The following is an 18,547-nucleotide window of genomic DNA, read 5'->3' as shown; positions in this document are numbered from 1 at the left end:
CCGGGTAGGACACATGCCAATGAACACATTGAACCAATGAACACATAAGTAAGTAGAACAACAAAGTGATGTCTCCCTGTCTGTCTGTCTGTCTGTCTCTCAAAGAAATAGGAAAGCAAGTGCTCCTAATACAAGATAGTAAAAGTATAAGTTGCACAGGAGATTTAAAAAAAGAATACTGATGTTACATAAGGCTATAAGGAAATATAATGCAAATAAAGGAAAGCGGAGGGGGGGGAGAACACTTCCTATCAGCAAGTGGAAACAGATAGGAATAAGTCTGAAGAACTATTTTTACAAATAAGAAGCCAGCCCTGGCTGGTGCGGCCCAGTTGGTTGGAGCGCTGTCCAGTACACCGAAAGGCTGTGGGTCTGATTTCCAGTCATTCTAGGTTGCCAGTTCGATTCCTGGTTGGGCATGTATGGGAGGCAACCAATCAATGTTTCTTTCTTTCTCCTTCTCTCCTCCTCCGCCCACCGGTGTGCTCTCTCTCTCTCAAAGCAATGAAAAATGTCCTCAGATGAGGGTTTAAAAATTTTTTTTTAACAAATTAGAACCCAAAACACAAAAGTGTAACATGACTGTATAAAGAGGTAAAGAACCTCTACAACCTTTAGAATGCTATTATCAGTTTTTCACACTAAATCATAATACAATGTTATGTTCATAAAGGAGACACACCTGTACATGTTACACTGTCTGCATAATGGCATTAAGTTCCTTTCTGGGCAGGGACCTTTTCTCACTCATCTTTATATCTCCTAGAATGCTCTGCATGTTTCAGGTAAACAAAAAATAGTCACTTAAAAAAAAAGTCTTCATACTGCTGCAAAATTCAAGATAATACATAACATTTTATGGAAATAAAAGTATTTAATGGCTTTTTAGACTCAAAATAACTGAGGAAAAGTATCCAAAGCAATTCATCCTCAAAAGCTGCCAGTAAGCCAAAGTAAAGCTAGAACAGGCTTTTACTTTAAGGTTTTCACATAACTTATTCTCAAGCCAGAGGAGTGTACAATTAAATGTTTACTGAATGTCCAAAATGTAGTCAGAAGGTTGTTAGATCTTGAGCAGGTAAGTAAATCCAGCATGATCAGTAAAAGGATGCTTGCTACCTACTTAAAAAGACTAATACTGGTGAAATAATGTTATATATAGCATCTCGTGGTATGTACCAAGTGCCAAGCTAGGCAAAACAGACTAGAAGTTTGGTAAAAGAAATAATCACAAGTTCAAATGAACAAGGAAAACATGTAAGGGATCAAGCCAGAATTAAATCTTNTTAAGGTTTTCACATAACTTATTCTCAAGCCAGAGGAGTGTACAATTAAATGTTTACTGAATGTCCAAAATGTAGTCAGAAAGCTGTTAGATCTTGAGCAGGTAAGTAAATCCAGCATGATCAGTAAAAAGATGCTTGCTACCTACTTAAAAAGACTAATACTGGCGAAATAATGTTATATATAGCATCTCGTGGTATGTACCAAGTGCCAAGCTAGGCAAAACAGACTAGAAGTTTGGTAAAAGAAATAATCACAAGTTCAAATGAACAAGGAAAACATGTAAGGGATCAAGCCAGAATTAAATCTTGGGTGGACAGTTTAACAGGAAAGAAAAATGAAACCAAGGGTTTCTGGTTACTCAAGCCACACCTTCGAGTCACCCCTGATGCTTCCCCTTCTCTTGGTCCACCCCACACAACGCAACCCACTGAATCCATCACAAAACTCTCTCGGCTCCACTTTCAAAATACGGGATCCAGCAGAAGTAAGGCTTGCTTGAGTGTGGTTGGTAGGGTATGTGAATGTCACAAGAGATGGACAGCAATTTGAACATTTCACCTAAAATGTCACATGGTGTGCTTGAATGTGTATTATTATGTTACAGAATTACATGCTTACAGCTTTGTAATAAAAGATTTTATAATAAAAAGGGGTGTTATTTGTGCTGGACCCTGTATTCACAGAATCTGACCACTTCTTATCACCTTTCTGACCATGCTGCTACCATGGTCTAAGCCAACAGTATCTCACACCTGCATTACTGTAACAGCCTCCTACTACATCTCCCTGCCTCTTGCCCTTGTACAGGCTACTTTTCACAAAGCAGCTGGAGGCATCTCTTTAAAGCCTAAGTCAGCTTATTTGCTGTCTGCCAAACCCAACAGTGTGTGTGCATGTGTGCACATGCATGCCCACACGTGCACACAAGCACAAAGGAAAACAAGTGGGAACCTATATACACACAAAATCTTCAATCATGGGTGATGAGGTTACTAGCAATCTATTTGTTCTTTCTTTTCTTTTTTATTTTCTTCTATATTTTCCAAACAAACCTAAATTAACTACTTTTATAATAAAATGAAATGCTTTCATGGGAGGGGGAAATCAATAATCACGGGATCTTTTTGGAATAACCAGAAGTTAAAAACCTACAGTGGCTCCCCACCTTGCTCAAAGTAAAAGCTAAAGACACTACAACTCCCTACAAGGCTCCACTGTTAACCCTCAGATCTCTTTTCCTACTGACTCCTTTCACCGTGCTCCAGCACACTGGCCACCTGGCAGGTCTTTACGTACTCTAAGAATGCTCCCACCAAAGGGCCTTTGCACCAGCCAGTCTCTCTACACGGAACATTCCCAACACTCCAATGTTCATAAGGCTTACTTCCTGAACTCTTGGCTCAAATGTTATTTTCTCAGAAGTTTCCATGTATACTCATTTAAAATGTAAACTCCACAACACATACATACACACACCAGTTTCCAGTCCCCTTACGCATTTTTTTTCATAGCCATTCTAGCCACTGGTAAATCCCCTGGTACATAGCTAGGACTCAGTACATCTCTGTGGAACAAATGAAAATGTGGAGACAAAAGTGAAAATTGAAAGATTTAAGACTTATAAGGATGTATGTGTAGAGGGATCAAAGGCTAAAAGAAAACTGATCTGCCAGGAGCAGAGAACATTTGGAGTAAAGAAACCTTCTGAAGGTAAAGAAGAGACTTGGTTAATAGTGAACAACTAGAAACAACGAGACTCGAAGGATGGAAAGTTGCCGGACTGGGGTGGGGGGGCTGTAACCCAAAGGAAATTTAAGCTGAGAGGAAAGGGATAAAACAGCTGAAGACAGAACGAGGGCTGAGAAGAGGAAGTGCGTGAAGAGGACAGGAGAAGAGTTATAGATACAGGAAAGGTCAAGAGGAAGGATGAGGCTGCACAAGGAAAGAGTGGACTGCAGGGAAGGGGTGGAGGCCATTGTTATGTCACAATGCCATTCTTGTTCAGATGGAAGACTTTTAACAGTCCTGGAAAAGACACACTACTTACGCATTAATAGGCCTTTATTTTCAAAATGTGATTTATGAGTGTTAAAACATACAAAGACATGCATGCACATCTGTTGTATCACTATAAACACTCAAATTCTTCACTGTAGAAATGCATGAGTTTAAAAGGTTAATTCATAAAACTTGAATTTCTCAATTTCACTCCTTAATACCACTGTTAGCCATTTGCCATGAAAGAGATGAAACTTGGTAGAAGTGCTGGTTACAATAATCTACTAACCCTTTGAAAAATTAACAGGAACCTGGAAGAGGATAAAAATATTTTTTAAAGATTTTATTTCTTTTTAGCCCTGGCTGGTGTAGCTCAGTGGATTGAGCACGAGCCTGCGAACCACATGATCGCCGTTCGATTCCCAGTCAGGGCACATGCCTGGGTTGCAGGCCAGTTCCCAGCAGGGGACTCACGAGAGGCAACCATACATTGATGTTCCTCTCCTTCTTCCCTTCCCCTCTAAAGATAAAAAAAAATAAAAATAAAAAAAAGAAGTTAAAAAAAAAGATTTTATTTCTTTTTAGAGTGGAAAGGAGGGAGAAAGAGAGGGAGCAAAACATCGATGTGTGAGAAATACATCAATCAGTTGCCTCTCCACATCTGCAAGTGGGGACCTGGCCCACAACCCAGGTATGTGCTCTGCCTGGGAATAGAACCTACAATGCTTTGGTTCTCAGGCTGATACTCAATCCACTGACCCACACCAGCCAGGGCTAAAATGTTTCTTAAATCACATCAAACAGTGAAAATCTTATGCAAAACTTCTTTAAACTTTGTTTGAATTTTCTGAGCATTCAAGATAGTATAAAATCCTATAAAATAAAAATGTATACAGCAACATCACTAAAAGAATGATTTTATATGTCTATAGTCTCAGGTGCATAACTCTACACTGAAATTAATAACCAAAAATTCATTTGAAACAGAAATTTTGGAATCAGAAAACTCTTAAATCATTTCGCAAGTTCAGTGTTATGGCCACACTTCAGGCAGAGATAAAACAAACATACAGTACTTTAAATGTGTGAATTTATGAACTGCTCACTGAAAGCTAGCCAGATGCCATTTTATCACTGATAGAACGCAACTGTAGTTGCACTGAATCCAGCAGTATAAGCATGCCTGCACGTTATTATGGGAAATAGTGGAAAATTTCACAGGCTGACATCCAGAACGTCTGCGGTTCTTTTTCATATTTCTTTCTTCCTGCAAAGCAGTCATTAGACCAGTAGTCAAATTTTTTTAAGCTGGAAATTTCCACTGTGTTTTTTTTTAAACAAGCTTCTTAAATGTAAATTGTAAAATGCTCCAAAATGCCAGCATGACAGAAGGAATAAATTCAGAGAGAACAGAATCAAAATACGTATCTTCAAATTAGGTGAGAGGCCTGGTAAGTAAACTGAGGTATCACTTCTTTTGAGCAGGGGGAAAAAGTATCCAGGGAGATACTTAGGTGATTTAAGGTTATAATAATTTAATAGAAATACTAAATGTGACTAGTGTCACACATGTCCCACAGCACAGATGTGGAGGCATTAAAAAGCTAGCACAACTCAGCAGAACAGTTAAGCACAGAGAACCACGAAAAGAGAAGACAGTAAAATTTAAATTGGTAAAAAAGGAAAGATATTCTGTACTAATAGAAGCAAGCCATAAAGACTGGGTTTTTCAGCGAGGGTTAAAGAGAGAACAATGACAAAATCTCACAAGAATCAGAGCTCTTAGGAAGATCTCCGAATCTTTTCACTAGGATTATACCAGACCAATGTAATCAATGTTTTTAATCCTAATTTGTAATAATAAATGTGGAAATAGACAAAGACTTACTCTTTTTTTATCCTAACCTGAAGATATATTTTCACTGTTTTTAGAGAGAGAGAGAAACATCGATTTGAGGAAGAAGCGTAAACCACTGCCCCCCATTCATACGGGGGATCTTACACACCCTTATCCTTACGGAACCAGAACTGAACCCGCAGCCCAGGGATGCACCCCAACTGAGAATCAAACCTGCAACCCCTCACTCACAGACACTCCAACCAACCAGCCAGGGCCTGATTCATTCTTACTAAAAAGAGAAAAAGATCAAGTTCCACACTATTAAAATGGAAAATGACTTTTAACAGTTAAATAAAGTAGAACATAATTAACTATGTTTAAGAACTAGTATGTTACACATAAACAATTTTAGTTTTTCTTTCCATTTACACAAATTAAGGAATGGGGTCTATAATACGTGTTTGCTTAACTATTATTCAAGCTTTAAAACATTCATTCCCCAAAATATACATATGACCAAGAACTTGAAAATTAGTGGAGACATCTCTGACCACCAAATAAAGATTATGTACTACCAAAGACTGGGAGAAAGTATTTGCAAAACATATTGCTGCTAAATACACACACACACACACACACACACACATCCATACTACACATTTAAAAATAAATAAAACCTCCTACAACTCAATAACTAATGGAAGGGGGAAAGGAAGCTATACGATACAAAGCAGATCAGCAAACCTATAACTAACAGATTGAATGTTTACTCTCTAAGATTGAAAACAAGACAGATTATGTCTCTCCAAATTAATCAATTCAATGCAATCACAACTAAATAATCCCAACTCTACACTGGAAGCACCAGCCATTACAACAAATAAAATGAAATAAAGTTTTGTTATTCAAAAATAGTATGCTCATGGTACCTGAGGGGCGGGGCCTGCGGGGCAAGATGGAGTACCTTCAGGTGTTGAAGCGCGGGCTGCAACAGGTCAGCGGCCACGGTGGCCTCCGAGGCTATCTACAAATGCTCTTCAGGCTAAATGATGTGAGGGTTGGTACATTAGTGGGTGAAGACAAATATGGAAACAAATACTATAAAGACGACAAGCAGTTTTTCGGCCGTCACCGATGGGTTGTATATACTACTGAAATGAATGGCAAAAACACGTTCTGGGATGTGGATGGAAGCATGGTGCCCTCCGAATGGCATCGGTGGCTTCACTGCATGACTGATGATCCTCCAACAACCAAGCCGCCTACTCCTTGCAGGTTCATCTGGGAGAACCATAAGTTCAACGTGAGCAGCACTCCGGAACAGTACGTACCTTATTCCCCCACTAGGAAGAAGATTCAAGAGTGGGTCCCGCCCTTAACACCTTACAAGTAAAGGCAATGGAAAACCGTTTAAACGTGTAAAATATGGGGGTTTTCTTTAAATGCACTTTTACTGCTCACTGTCAACTTGATTAAAATTATTTGATTAAAAAAAATAGTATGGTCATCTGTGTATACAATCCTATGCAAACTACACAAAAGCTACAAAAATAAATGAGTTTAGCAAGGTACAATGTACTGAGTATACAATAATCGACTGTTTCTGTATATTAAATTATTGGAAACAAAAAATACTATTTACAATCACTTTTAAAAACAGGGAGCCCTGGCTGGTATAGCTCAGTGGATTGAGCGCGGGCCTGTGAACCAGATGATCGCAGTTCGATTCCCAGTCAGGGCACATGCCTGGGTTGCAGGCCAGTTCCTGGCAGGGGCCAGTTCCCAGCAGAGGATGCACAAGAAGCAACCATACATTGATGTTTCTCTCCTTCTCTCCTTCCCTTCCCGTCTAAAGATAAATAAATAAATATTTTTAAAAAAATAAAATAAAAACAGGGAACTATTGTTTGGACAAAAGCTTTATAAGAGCTGTACACTGATAACAGCAAAACACTGCTAAGAGAAATTAAAGAAGACCTAAACAAATAGATATATTGTTTCACAGAACAGAAGAGAGTATTTTTAAGAAACCAATTCTCCCCAAATTGATCAACCAATTCAGTGCAATCACATTCAAAATTACAACAGAAATTTTGCAAAAATAAACGATATGAATTATATGGACATACAAAGGAGGTGGAATAGCCAAAACAATTTCAAAAAGAACAAAGTTGGAGAACTGATCCTAACTGATTTCAGGACTAGGGGAAGTTGGGGAAACAGAGGCAGGGGAAAAAGAAAAGGAGGAGGAAGGAGGAGAAGGAGGAGGAGGAGGAGAGAGGGGAAGGAAGAGAAAGAGGGAGGGAGGGAGGGAGGGAGGGAAGGAGGGAGGGGAGACTCCAAAATTAGACCTATACACATTCAGTTGATTTTCAACAAAAGTGCCAAGTCAATTCAATAGAGAATGTTGGCTGAATACAAAACCCAGAAGGAGACTGAATGTAGCCTTCTCTGACTGGTGTGGCTCTGTGGGTTGGGCTTCATACTGCAAACTGAAAGGTCACCGGTTCGATTCCCAAACCCAGTCAGGGCACAGGTCCTCAGTTGAGGGTGTGCAAGAGGCAACCGATTGATGTTTCTCTCCCTCACTTTCTCCCTCCCTTCCCCTATCTAAAAAGTAAATAAATAAAATATTTTTTAAAAAAACCTGATACCACAATATGTTACTCAGAGAGGAGAGTACAGGCAACTGCCACACACTGCTAGTGGATTTATAAATTGATATAATCTCTACAGGGAGCAACTGCTCTCTATCTACAGAATTTTTTAATTCATACTCTTTAACCTAGCATCCCACCTCTAGAAAGTTCTATATACTTTTTAACAAAAAAATATGTATTAAGGATATTCACTTACAGCTTTGTCTGTAATATGAAACTGGATAAATTATGATATATCCATGCAATTGAGTACTGTGTAACCATTAGAAAGAACTTAGTTACTATAAAAACAGATACAAGACTTCTCCAAGTTTATTTTAAAAGTATATACAGTCCAGACTAGGGCTCCTGAGTCCAGGTACATAGGTGTATTCATTATGAAAGTTTATCAGACTGTAACTGTCCACTTTCCTGAATGTATGTTACACATCAATATAAAGTTTACCCAAAAATGTGGCAGAAATTCATTAACCTTAAAAACTCTTGCATTTATGCGCCTAGACTCCGAGTGACAATGGTTGCCTGTAAGCAGGCACTTGGAAGACGGCGGAGACACAGCTGAAGGCGGTGCCTTACTTTTCTTTGGTACCTTTTGAATCTGTCCTGTGTGTACCTGTTATTTATTTCAAAATATACTTTTGAACTGAGACCATTTGCAACTCTTTCTCTGTATGAGTTGGGATTTTCTTAATACTACAAACTAGAGGCAGAGATAGATTAGATCCATAACAGTTCTTCATAACCCACTTTCAAACTTTATATTCATAAGCCTCACTCTGCTGCCTTTACGATGACTAAACAGTTTAAATTTCAACTTAAAAAGTAAATTTTAATAGAATCACCTCTTTGTATTTTTGAACAGGGTTTTGAGTAAGACAACATTTGGGAAACAAATGGTGGGTTCCACAACAAAGAACTCAGACTATTAAATGAGATAATGTACATTAAGCACACAACACTGTCCAGGCACTTGACAAATGGTAACTTTCTTCTTTTATATCAAAGAATATAAATCAGAACATGGAAAAGAGAACTTTATTGGGGTAAAAGAATGGAGGGCAAAGCAAAGGAGACTTAACAGCAACTTAAGTATAAGATTAATAGAATTAGCCCTGGCTGGTGTAGCTCAGTGGATTGAGCACAGGCCTTCGAACCAAAGGATCGCAGTTCGATTCGCAGTTGATTCCCAGTTCAATTCCCAGTCAGGCCACATGCCTGGGTTGTGGGCCAATTCCCAGCAGGGGACACATGAGGGGCAACCATACACTGATATTTCTCTCCCTTTCTCCTTCCCTTCCCCTCTGAAGATAAATAAATAAAAATCTAAAAAAAAATTTTTAAAAGACTAATAGAATTAAGAAGATAATGTTGGAAATGTGGATTAAAGTCAGATTATGAAAGGCTTGAGAACTAGAGAGGCACTAAATGTTTTTTTTTTAAAACATTGCTGGGTGAGAGAAACACTGATCAGTTGCCTCTCACATGCTCCCAACTGGGGACCTGGCCCACAGACCCAGACATTGCAGACAGGGAACTGAACCAGAAACTTTCTAGTCTACAGGCTGGTGCTCAATCCACTGAGCCACACCAGCCAGGGCACCATTAAATTTTTTAAATGTACATTTTCTCTGATATAGAATTTTTACTTCCAAGATTTTTGTACTAAGATATACTCCTTCCAGCACACAGAACTACATCCAATTTGCTACACATCCAATTAAATCATTCAAAACAGTAAAAAACTGAAAGCAGCAATGAGAAACCAGTTAATGAGTTTTACCAAATTTATCTGTACAATGGAATATTATATAGACTTTTAAAAACATAAGGTATAAAAGGCTCTCCTAAGTTCTTTCGTTAAGTGAAAACAGTGGGAGCCCACTGTGATTCTATTTGTTAATTTAAAAAAAAAAAAAAGAGGGTGAGAGAATAGAAAAAAAAAAAGAGAAAGAAACTGAAGACAGAGACAATTAGATGTAAAGAATACCCTCTAACAGCCCTGGCTGGTGTGGCTCGGTGGATTGAGCGCAGGCCTGCAAAGCGAAGGGTTACCGGTTTGATTCCCAGGCAGGGCACGTGCCTGGGTTGCGGGCCTGGTCCCTTCTGGGGGGCATGCAAGAGGCAACCACACACTAATGTTTCTCTCCCTCTCTTTCTCCCTTATTCTCTCTCTAAAAATAAATTAATTTTTTTAAAAGAATATCCTCTAACATAACAGCCTTTGGAAAGGGCAGCTACAAAGACCTGGGGTACCAGGGGCCTTACTTTTTCACAATACGCCTTTTTCACAATACTGCTTTGACTCTACATGTCTATGCCTTCTTTTCAATTTCAACCAATTAATATTTTTTTACTGTAAGTCCTACAGAATAAAAGATGTGGGAAAGAGAAGATTAGAAGCAGCAATTAATTCCCTTTAAATCTATTCCATCTCCTCCATTAAATTTTCCTTAACAATCCCAGTTGAAAACAACCTTTTATTCTTCTGAACTTCCAAACCACTTATGTTGCTGCAACTATGGTTTTCAGTTATACTTATTTCTCAACTAGATTATAAACTCCTAGATCACAAAGAAATTTTTATGCCCACAATGCTTAGCACAATTCCTTGAAGAATAATGATAATGAGTAAAAACAATTTACATGACTTACAGGAGGACACGACTGGAAAATATGAATGTATTCTAAGGCCCAGACATGCTTTATCTGGGATGACTATGAGGGAGACACAGGTCCCAAGCAAATCCTTAGGACTCTAATGTTATCTCAATATCCAAGTGGAAAAATTAACTTGAGAGTTGATGTTTTCATATCCAAACACCAAGTATTAGGATACCTAAAATGAATATAATTCAAAAAATAATACATGTAATATATAAATATATAAAGAATTTTTAAAGCTTATAAAAGAAATGGTCCCTACCTCAAAGAACAGACAATTTGCATCTGTCCTACCAATCAATAAATACTGACTCCTATGTAGAGAGATAATTACAATTCATACCAGGCAACAAGAACTATGGTATATTTTCAGTCGTGGTCTGGGAAATTTAAATGAAATAAGATCTGAGCTGGACCTTAATGACTAGGCAAGATAACAAGGGAGAAGCAGCAGAAAAAATTATTATGACTAAAACAAGGCAACAAAAATGGAAAAAACTGACTTAAAAAAACACTGTGAAAACAGCTGATGTTAGATTAAGGAATCTGGGTTGTACTCCGAAGATTTTTAAGCAAAAATATGTGATCACATGGTGTTTAATAAGATTAAATTGGCAGACGTATAGAGCATTTGGGAAAAACGTTATCAACAGGATTCTGCAAAAACAAAACCATTTTATTCAATACCATCACTCACTCCACATTAATCGAATATTTAAATAATCAAGCCTTGAAATGTCTTACCTCTGAGCTGTTGCTAATGATTTCTCACCCACAGGAACTATGCTCTCTACATATTAAAATCTTACTCATTTTTCAAAGTCCTGCATCCTGATCGCCTGGTCAGAGGTAGGCCCTTTACTCCTCTGAACTTCTCCACGATTCTCTAATTGGCAAAACAGATTGCCTTGTACTGAAGTGATGTGAGCACTGTGCACAGTTGAAGGTCAAAACCTCTTAACTCTCACGGTGCTGTACATAGTAAAAACTTGGTAAACATTAAATATGTATCTGTATGGGGGAGTGGGCCAGCAGCCAAGCAGTAGCAAATTTAAAAGGATTGAAGCTTAAGACCCCATGGCAAAGAGAATGGTAGTATGAAAAGTCAGTTTAAAAAAAAAGTCACATATGGGAGCTATTTTGCACCCTGGGAGAAAAAAGAGGGGGACTGAGGCTACTAGCTAAAGTTGATGATTTCAGATTTACCTAATTTGGAACCAATACACCTAAAGTTTCCACCATTGTAGATATGGTTGTGCACTTTGAAAGTGGCTTCCTGAATTCATTTTACTGATTCCTGAAATGATTTTTAAAACTTAATATAGTTATAAGTTCTGTGTTACATGAAGAAGATACCACTGAGCCTCCAATAGATGCAACATGCATACGGAACTATTTTTCTCCCTGGTGAAGTTAATTTTCCTAGATGCCATCAAACACTTGCTCTGACGGCAAGGGAGACAACTACGCTGGCTGAGGTAAAAGTATGGTCGTGAAACACAACCAGCAGGCAGGTAAAGAAGGAAAAAGATGAGCCTGGATGAGGCAGAGAGTATGTAAAACTAAAGACACAATTTGGTGAAGAGAACATTGGGTAATACTTAAAACATTTTCAAATAAAGTTGCCAAATTTCAATCTGGAAACAAAATCAAGCTGATATAGCTACTCTATACAGTGACTTAAATTTAGAAATAATTTCACCGATGACAGCTTTACTGAGAGTAAAGAAAATATCACTTCGTTTTCTTAAACCAGAGGAAGAGGTTTAAAACTCTCTCACACACACACACACTTTGGCAGCTCATAGAATATACTAGGATGAGGTCAGGAGCTCAAAGTTATCCAGTCCCCACACTCATGAGTCAGCAAAGAAACTTGCATCTTCACATCATTATCTGGTATAAAAAGCTTAATTCACTTATAGTTTGACCAATAAAATGTAAATAAAAATTCTGTACAGCTAATAAAAGGAACCTTGGGAGACAGCATGCTCCATCCATCCCCCTTGTTTGATAAATCTAAGAAAAGACCGATGTGCACAAACCTTACAGTACAAACTCACAAACGATTCTCAACTCTTCACTGGTAAGTATTCTTTTCAAAATAACAAGTTAATAAATAATATTGTTTAACACAGGAGGAAAATATTTAAAGGTTTTCACGTGTGGATATTTTTTAAGTTCTGTTTTAAAACTGAGTATGCGATCACGCTGCTCTTTCCACCAATACTAATAACAATTAACTCTCATTTGTAAAAGTGTCAGTTTAAGACATTTAGATTATGATAAACAAACATTTCCTCTCAAAGCAAAATAATTTGGTTTTAGGTTTCATTTAAACAGAAAAGCAAAGAATATTTACTCTAGAAGTCCCCCCCCCCACCTTTTTCTGTTGTTGTTAAAACCCTTTCTTCTCCCTCCCCAGGCTTTCTTCTCTTTTGTACTCCTGTTCTCAAATGCGTAAGATGGAGGAACAATACCACAATGCAACTGCAGGCTTCCTGCCTACTAGTCAGTCATTATTCTTAAGACTTGAGAACCTTCAAAAACACTGCTTGGGTTGTTTGAAATTCCCTCTTTCAGATTTTTCCCTCCTCCATGGAACATACATTTAACAGAATGACTTTGAAAATGTCTTGCTGCAAGCACCCAATCAAAACTCTCTACCCAAAATAAAAATGCTAGCCTTTGAAAGACGGGCTGTAAATGCCTGAAATCCGGCAAAACCAATCTGAAAGTACAAAACAGAAAAAATGTATTTCTGGACAAGCATAAAAATAGTATTTTCTCATACGTATATTAGTCCTGTTTCTGAAAATTTTCTTATTTATATGGAGGTTATCTTAAAGATTTTAATAGTACCATCACTTTTTTTAAAAAACAACCTAAAGGTCTCAAACTACATCGGTTCAACAAAAATTATTCAGCCCAATAATTATTATTGACGAAGGAAAGTTCACACCAAAATGAAGTGCATCCATTTATTTCAAAAAGTTGTCAGGGCAGAAAAAATTACCAGCAGTAGTTACCTGGAAACCTGGGGAAATTCCCATTTCCTCTGACCACACTTTGATGGTGGCAGTAGTTCTTATTCTAATAAACTTATTTGGTTGTAATGATAAACCAATGAAGTTATTTGATTAGAAGGAGGGGGTATATAAATTATCTGCCCAGCTCAACATGGCTTCTTCCCTTTTTAAAGGGGAAAGCATTAAAAATGAAGGTGAAACACATTGGTTCAAGAACAACTACTTGTCAAATTATTACAATCAATAAAAATTTTCCCACATCTCTAACAAAAACAAAAAGACGAACTAAACAGCACTCAATAAAGCTCAATTCCAGTACAACATAATCATTTAGCTACTTCCCTGGAGTTTGTTATAATGGGATTTAACCTGTATACTCAACATTCAATTAACCGGGAGGCTTATCCTAATTGAGGATTACGCCGACTTCGGCAACCCTTTCCCATCTATCCCTCCACCACTCTCCAACTTACTCAACCCAACTCTGCTGCCACAGCTACCTACCAAAAGCCTAGCCCCAGGGAGCAGCAGATTAGCCAATACTATACAATACCCAGGCCAATATTCCCTTTTCACCAAGATGTGCGTGAGGATAGGTTAAAATCAGTAATCAAGTAGTCTATCGTCCAGAAAGTCACACTTCACAATCCTCAGAGCCTCTAACCAGGGAAATTAAACATTTCAGAAGAACACCTTCATAGGTGAACAGCAGGCGAAAAAGTCACACTCTCCTACAACTTAGCAATAAAAAAAAACTAAAAAATAGGACACAGGTATTCCTAATGAAATAAGGGAAAAGGACAAACAGAAGAGACTAGTTCATTTGCTCTTTAGAATATTCTTTGAAATAGGTTAAGCCTGTGTGCCTCTTAGGTCAGACTTCTTTCCTCTGCCTCTAGGCCACAAAGTTTACTACAGCTGGTGGAAATAAACCTTTATTACTGTCCCCTGTAACTGCCCTAGGTTGGCAGAACCTACCAAACCGATTTAATGCCGACAAAGGTGGGAAGTGGCAGCCTGTAGTCTAAGATTATCCACTTTGCGGACAAACCAGCCTCCCAGACACTGCAGTCTTCCCTCTACTCCTGCTGGGTATCTTCTGGCCATTTTCCTGTTCATTCAACAACTCTCCACCAGAAGTTGGAAAGGGAGAGGCAATTCAATTTAAGTCAATCCCATTGTCTGTCAGGGGGCTGAAAATAAAGTTAGGTTCTGGATAAATTGCATCTTTGACTCAAAATAATCTCCTAGACACCCTGTCAGAAAACCAAATGGGCCAAATGAATTCACCTTAAAAACATTAACAGGTGAAGAAATAAGCCTCATACAATATAGCACCTCCTCCACTTCGACTGTGCAACGTTCATTGTGTAACCAACCCCCTACCCCAAAAGCACTCAAAACGGAAAAAAATGCCTACCTTTTACTGCAGCATTCAACCTCAGTGCTGCCCCTGAGATTCTAAACTGATACAGTCATCCCTTTCTTTCATCTGAACTATGAGGAAAAAGAATAGTTAGCACACATTTCAACACTAATTTTCTGCTCCCAAAGCCATAACCACTCAATAATGCAAATAGGGAATATTCTTCACCTCAAAGTATAATAAATTCAAACCAAACTGGGACAGGTTCCCTCCGGTTTAACCTATGAGAAACCGCAGTACCTCTTCAGTCATGATTAAAAGAGTAACAACTGTGTTAAATTGTGGTCCCTTTGCTGTGTAGACAAATAATAACTGCAGGCTATATTCATTCCAAACTTGCAACAAGTTAAATTTTCAACAAATTAAATTTTCAAAAGTAGTCGACATCCTCTGGCCAAGGCCTGAAATCATACAGCTTACAAAAATGCAAACCAAACAAAAACCCTAAAGCCACTTATTTTAATACCAATTAAGGATGGGATAATAGTATTTTGCTATCTTACCAAAATAAGAAATGTTTAGTCATTCTTTTCAAAGACTTCTCAAAAACAAAGTAGTCTTCAAGTTAAAAAAGAACCATTCTAGAATCATACTGCTAATACACAACAGACTGAATTTTTTATATATTTATAAATTCTTCAGTATGTCCCTGACATTGTAACATTTACTGTAAAAGACCAGTCAAGAAAGCATTAGAAAGTAACCATTTCAAGAACTATTTTTTATTTACATAGCTCCTAGAAAAGGGGTCCAGGGCCCAACTTAATGTACTTAAGTACATTAAGTCCTTACTGAATCAATTCTAACTTATCTGCTTAGAGGGTAGGAGGCGATTTACAGAAAAAAATCTTATACAGGAGGGAAAATGCACAATACAATGAAATTATTTAATATAATCCTTAGTACCCTAAGCTCTAATATCACTGCATTTTTTAATGAATTTGTTATTAATCTTGGTAAATTCAAAACCACCATTCTAACACATAAAAATAGAAATCCTGTTAACTACGCTGGAGTTGTTCTGCATTTTCAAAGCCTCTGTAGTTAAGGAATATGTCGTGGTACAAGCATCTCCTATAACTGCTCTAGAAACATTACAGCTTCCCACTTAGTCCATGATCCTCACATCCAAAATTTAGTTTTCATATGCCAGAAGCTGCCGTATGCCTTTTCTAATGCTGCTTAAACAATTAAGTCACTTCTACCGATACATAAAATACGTCTGTAATTTAGGATCGCAGGCGGTTTACATTGCTGCTCATTTAAATGCAGAACCTGAAGCAACCTCCAGTGACAGGAGCTATAGTGTTCAATATCATTTTACATGTTAGAGGCTCGTTTTACATACACACAATGAACCCAGCAGGGTTCTTCCTCCTCAAGCCTCACAGATTGTTATTTCTTTAAGGGTGTTCGTAGACAACACAACATAAACAGTTAAGTTTTAATAGCTAAACATTTTTTTAAGACACTAAAAAGAAAACAGTATTGCCACCCATTTTCCCTTCTGCCCATCTCACTTCCCTGCGTTTGGTATTCGACAGGGGTGTGTTTCGGATGCAAACCTTACTAAAATAATTATCCCAAGGACCAAGGATACTCTAGAAACCAGTCCTAGTCGCTGACTCCTAGGAGAAGGGAATTGGAGGGGGTCGGGGGAGGAGAGAGACCTGTTTTTCAAAGGCTTTCAGAGACCCTTTTTCAAAGGTTTGTGCACCTTTCCAGGTGGGTAGCATATCTGACGTAACCTACCCTGAGTAAGCAATAATTAAATGAGGGCAAGCAGTTCACAAACTTGCGATTCTCCGTTCAGCTTATGCGGCATTCCCTGGAGCCCTGCGATCTCTTTCCCCCGTTATCCTCCCAACAACCTGCTGCCACCAACGCCGCCGCGCTCCCGCGGCCGGGGGCCCGCTCCGAGGCCAGGCATTTAAACCCGGCGCTGCAGCGCTCCCGCTCAGCCCCATTGAAACGCGCCGCGGCGCGCCAGCTGGTCCTCGCCTTCCTGTTTCTTCGCGGGGCAGGCGTAATAACAAAAACAGCTTGGCTTGGAAGCGCTGCTCGAAAACTGCAAATAGGAAGTCTTCGCATTCGGCAGGGGGGCAAAAAGCAAAGTTCTGACTCGGAGAGAATCGCAACCTTTCGTGCCGGTCCGGGTGGGAGTCCCGACCTCGCCGCGGAGGGAGATCCGGAGACGATGCTCTGTCCCTCTGACAACTGCTCTTCGGGTTAACTTTCCACCCCGAGTGCCCTCAAGCTGCCTAGGAAGCGACCGAGCCTTCCGAAGACTCGGATTGTTGCGCTATTTTGTTTTGTTTTTTTAAGACGTGTGCAAGACAGTTTCTTTAAATCACTACAAATGGCATCAATGTCCGTAAGAAGATTAGAGATGGGGGGGGGAGGCGCGGCGAGGGAATGGTCGTAATAAAGACAGCCAAACCCGAAATGCACCCACCAACTTCCCACTTGCCATATCCCCGCCTTCACACCAGAGGTAGCAAAACGCCTTTTGACTGAGAAAGCTGCTGAGAACCCACCCGTGCCCAAAATGGAAATTCCGCAGATAATTGGCGTGAAAAACATTAAAAATGCCCGAGCGCAGGAGTAAACACAGCAAAATCCGAGCCCAGCCTGAATACGACCGGGAGGCAGGGTGGGGGTCGGCGGGGGTCTGGGCGGCTTCCCCCGCCCACTAATGCCTCCGAATAACTGCGAAGGAGCCACGGCAGCGGGCAGAGAGGGACGCGGGCAGCTTCCAAAAGCCGCCCTCAAGGGCTGGGGAGGCGGGAGGAAGGTAAAACTTTAAAGGCAGGAGGGGGAAGTGGGCCCCCGCGGTCCCCCAAACTCCTCGGGGTAACCCCTCCCCGCGGGAACCCCTCGAAGTCCCAAACCGGCTGCCACCCAGCTTGGGCTGTCTCCCGGCTGCGGGGAAGCGGCGCGGCCCCGGCACCCCGAAACTCTCTCAGAGCGCCCCCCACTCGGCGCGCCCCTCAGCGCCTCGGCGGAGCCGAAGCCACCGGCTCGCGGCAGCCCCGGAGACTCGTCCTCTTCCCTCCGCCTCGCACCCACTCCCTCGCCCGCTGCTGCACCTCCTTTATCTGCACTCACCGCCCGCCGCCATTTTCCTCGCAGCTCAGCTTTAAATCGGAAACTCGCTGCTCAGTCCGCAGCCGCCACAGCCGCCGCCGCCTCCGCCACCGACCCAGCCACCACGGCTGCCGCCGTCGCTGTGGAAGGGCTGAAAAGCCAGCGGCTGGAGCCACGGCGCGGGGGCCGCCGGGATATGTAGTCCCCGGGCCACGCCCAGCACTACCGGTCCCAGGGGGCCTTGCGAGGCCTGGGCGCCGGGTGCCCCTGCCCAGCACGGCTTCTGCGACGCGAAGGCGTGGCTTGGTGGACCCTTCGGGGGCTCTGGCGCACTAATCACCTGGGAGCTGCTGTGGGGTGGGGCGAATTGGAATGCACCTCTACCCCTAATTTTTTCGTAAATTGGTCCAGTAATAGCTAATACTTAACGAGCGTTTATTGTGTGGTAGAACTGATCCTCAAAACGAGCATCCCATAGGGACTACTATTATCCTCACTGTGAAGAGGAGCATACTGAGGCGCAAGGTCAGAAGCGAAAGGGCTCTTCATTAGGTACTCA

The 18,547-nt window shown here is 40.3% G+C and overlaps 2 protein-coding genes across 9 annotated transcripts in view; one reads left to right on the top strand and one right to left on the bottom strand.

The window, feature by feature from the left end:
- Positions 1 to 18,154, bottom strand: part of NCOA3 (nuclear receptor coactivator 3) — a 98,451-nt gene extending 80,297 nt beyond the window's left edge. For 7 of the 8 annotated variants that reach the window (XM_037044236.1, XM_037044240.1, XM_037044239.1 and 4 more), the window contains exon 1: positions 18,010 to 18,154. The gene's annotated coding sequence lies outside the window, so the exon portion shown is untranslated. The remainder of the gene's footprint in view (positions 1 to 18,009) is intronic. The other variant, XM_037044242.1, reaches the window with a different exon arrangement.
- On the top strand, positions 6,075 to 6,579 carry LOC118985575 (NADH dehydrogenase [ubiquinone] 1 alpha subcomplex subunit 12-like). Its single transcript, XM_037044244.1, has one exon. It carries the CDS (start codon positions 6,081 to 6,083, stop codon positions 6,516 to 6,518), a length of 438 nt encoding a protein of 145 aa, XP_036900139.1. The 5' UTR covers positions 6,075 to 6,080; the 3' UTR covers positions 6,519 to 6,579.
- Positions 18,155 to 18,547: the final 393 nt, after the last annotated feature.

This window comes from Sturnira hondurensis, unplaced genomic scaffold (assembly GCF_014824575.4).
Source record: "Sturnira hondurensis isolate 20B ecotype Veracruz unplaced genomic scaffold, ASM1482457v3 Scaffold0004136, whole genome shotgun sequence".
In the NCBI taxonomy this organism is placed as follows: Eukaryota; Metazoa; Chordata; class Mammalia; order Chiroptera; family Phyllostomidae; genus Sturnira; species Sturnira hondurensis.
This window is presented reverse-complemented; position numbering and strand designations above follow the sequence as displayed.

Bases quoted from the DNA above. Each gene is read 5' to 3' on its own strand.
- LOC118985575 (XM_037044244.1), top strand. From the start codon at position 6,081: ATGGAGTACCTTCAGGTGTTGAAGCGCGGGCTGCAACAGGTCAGCGGC.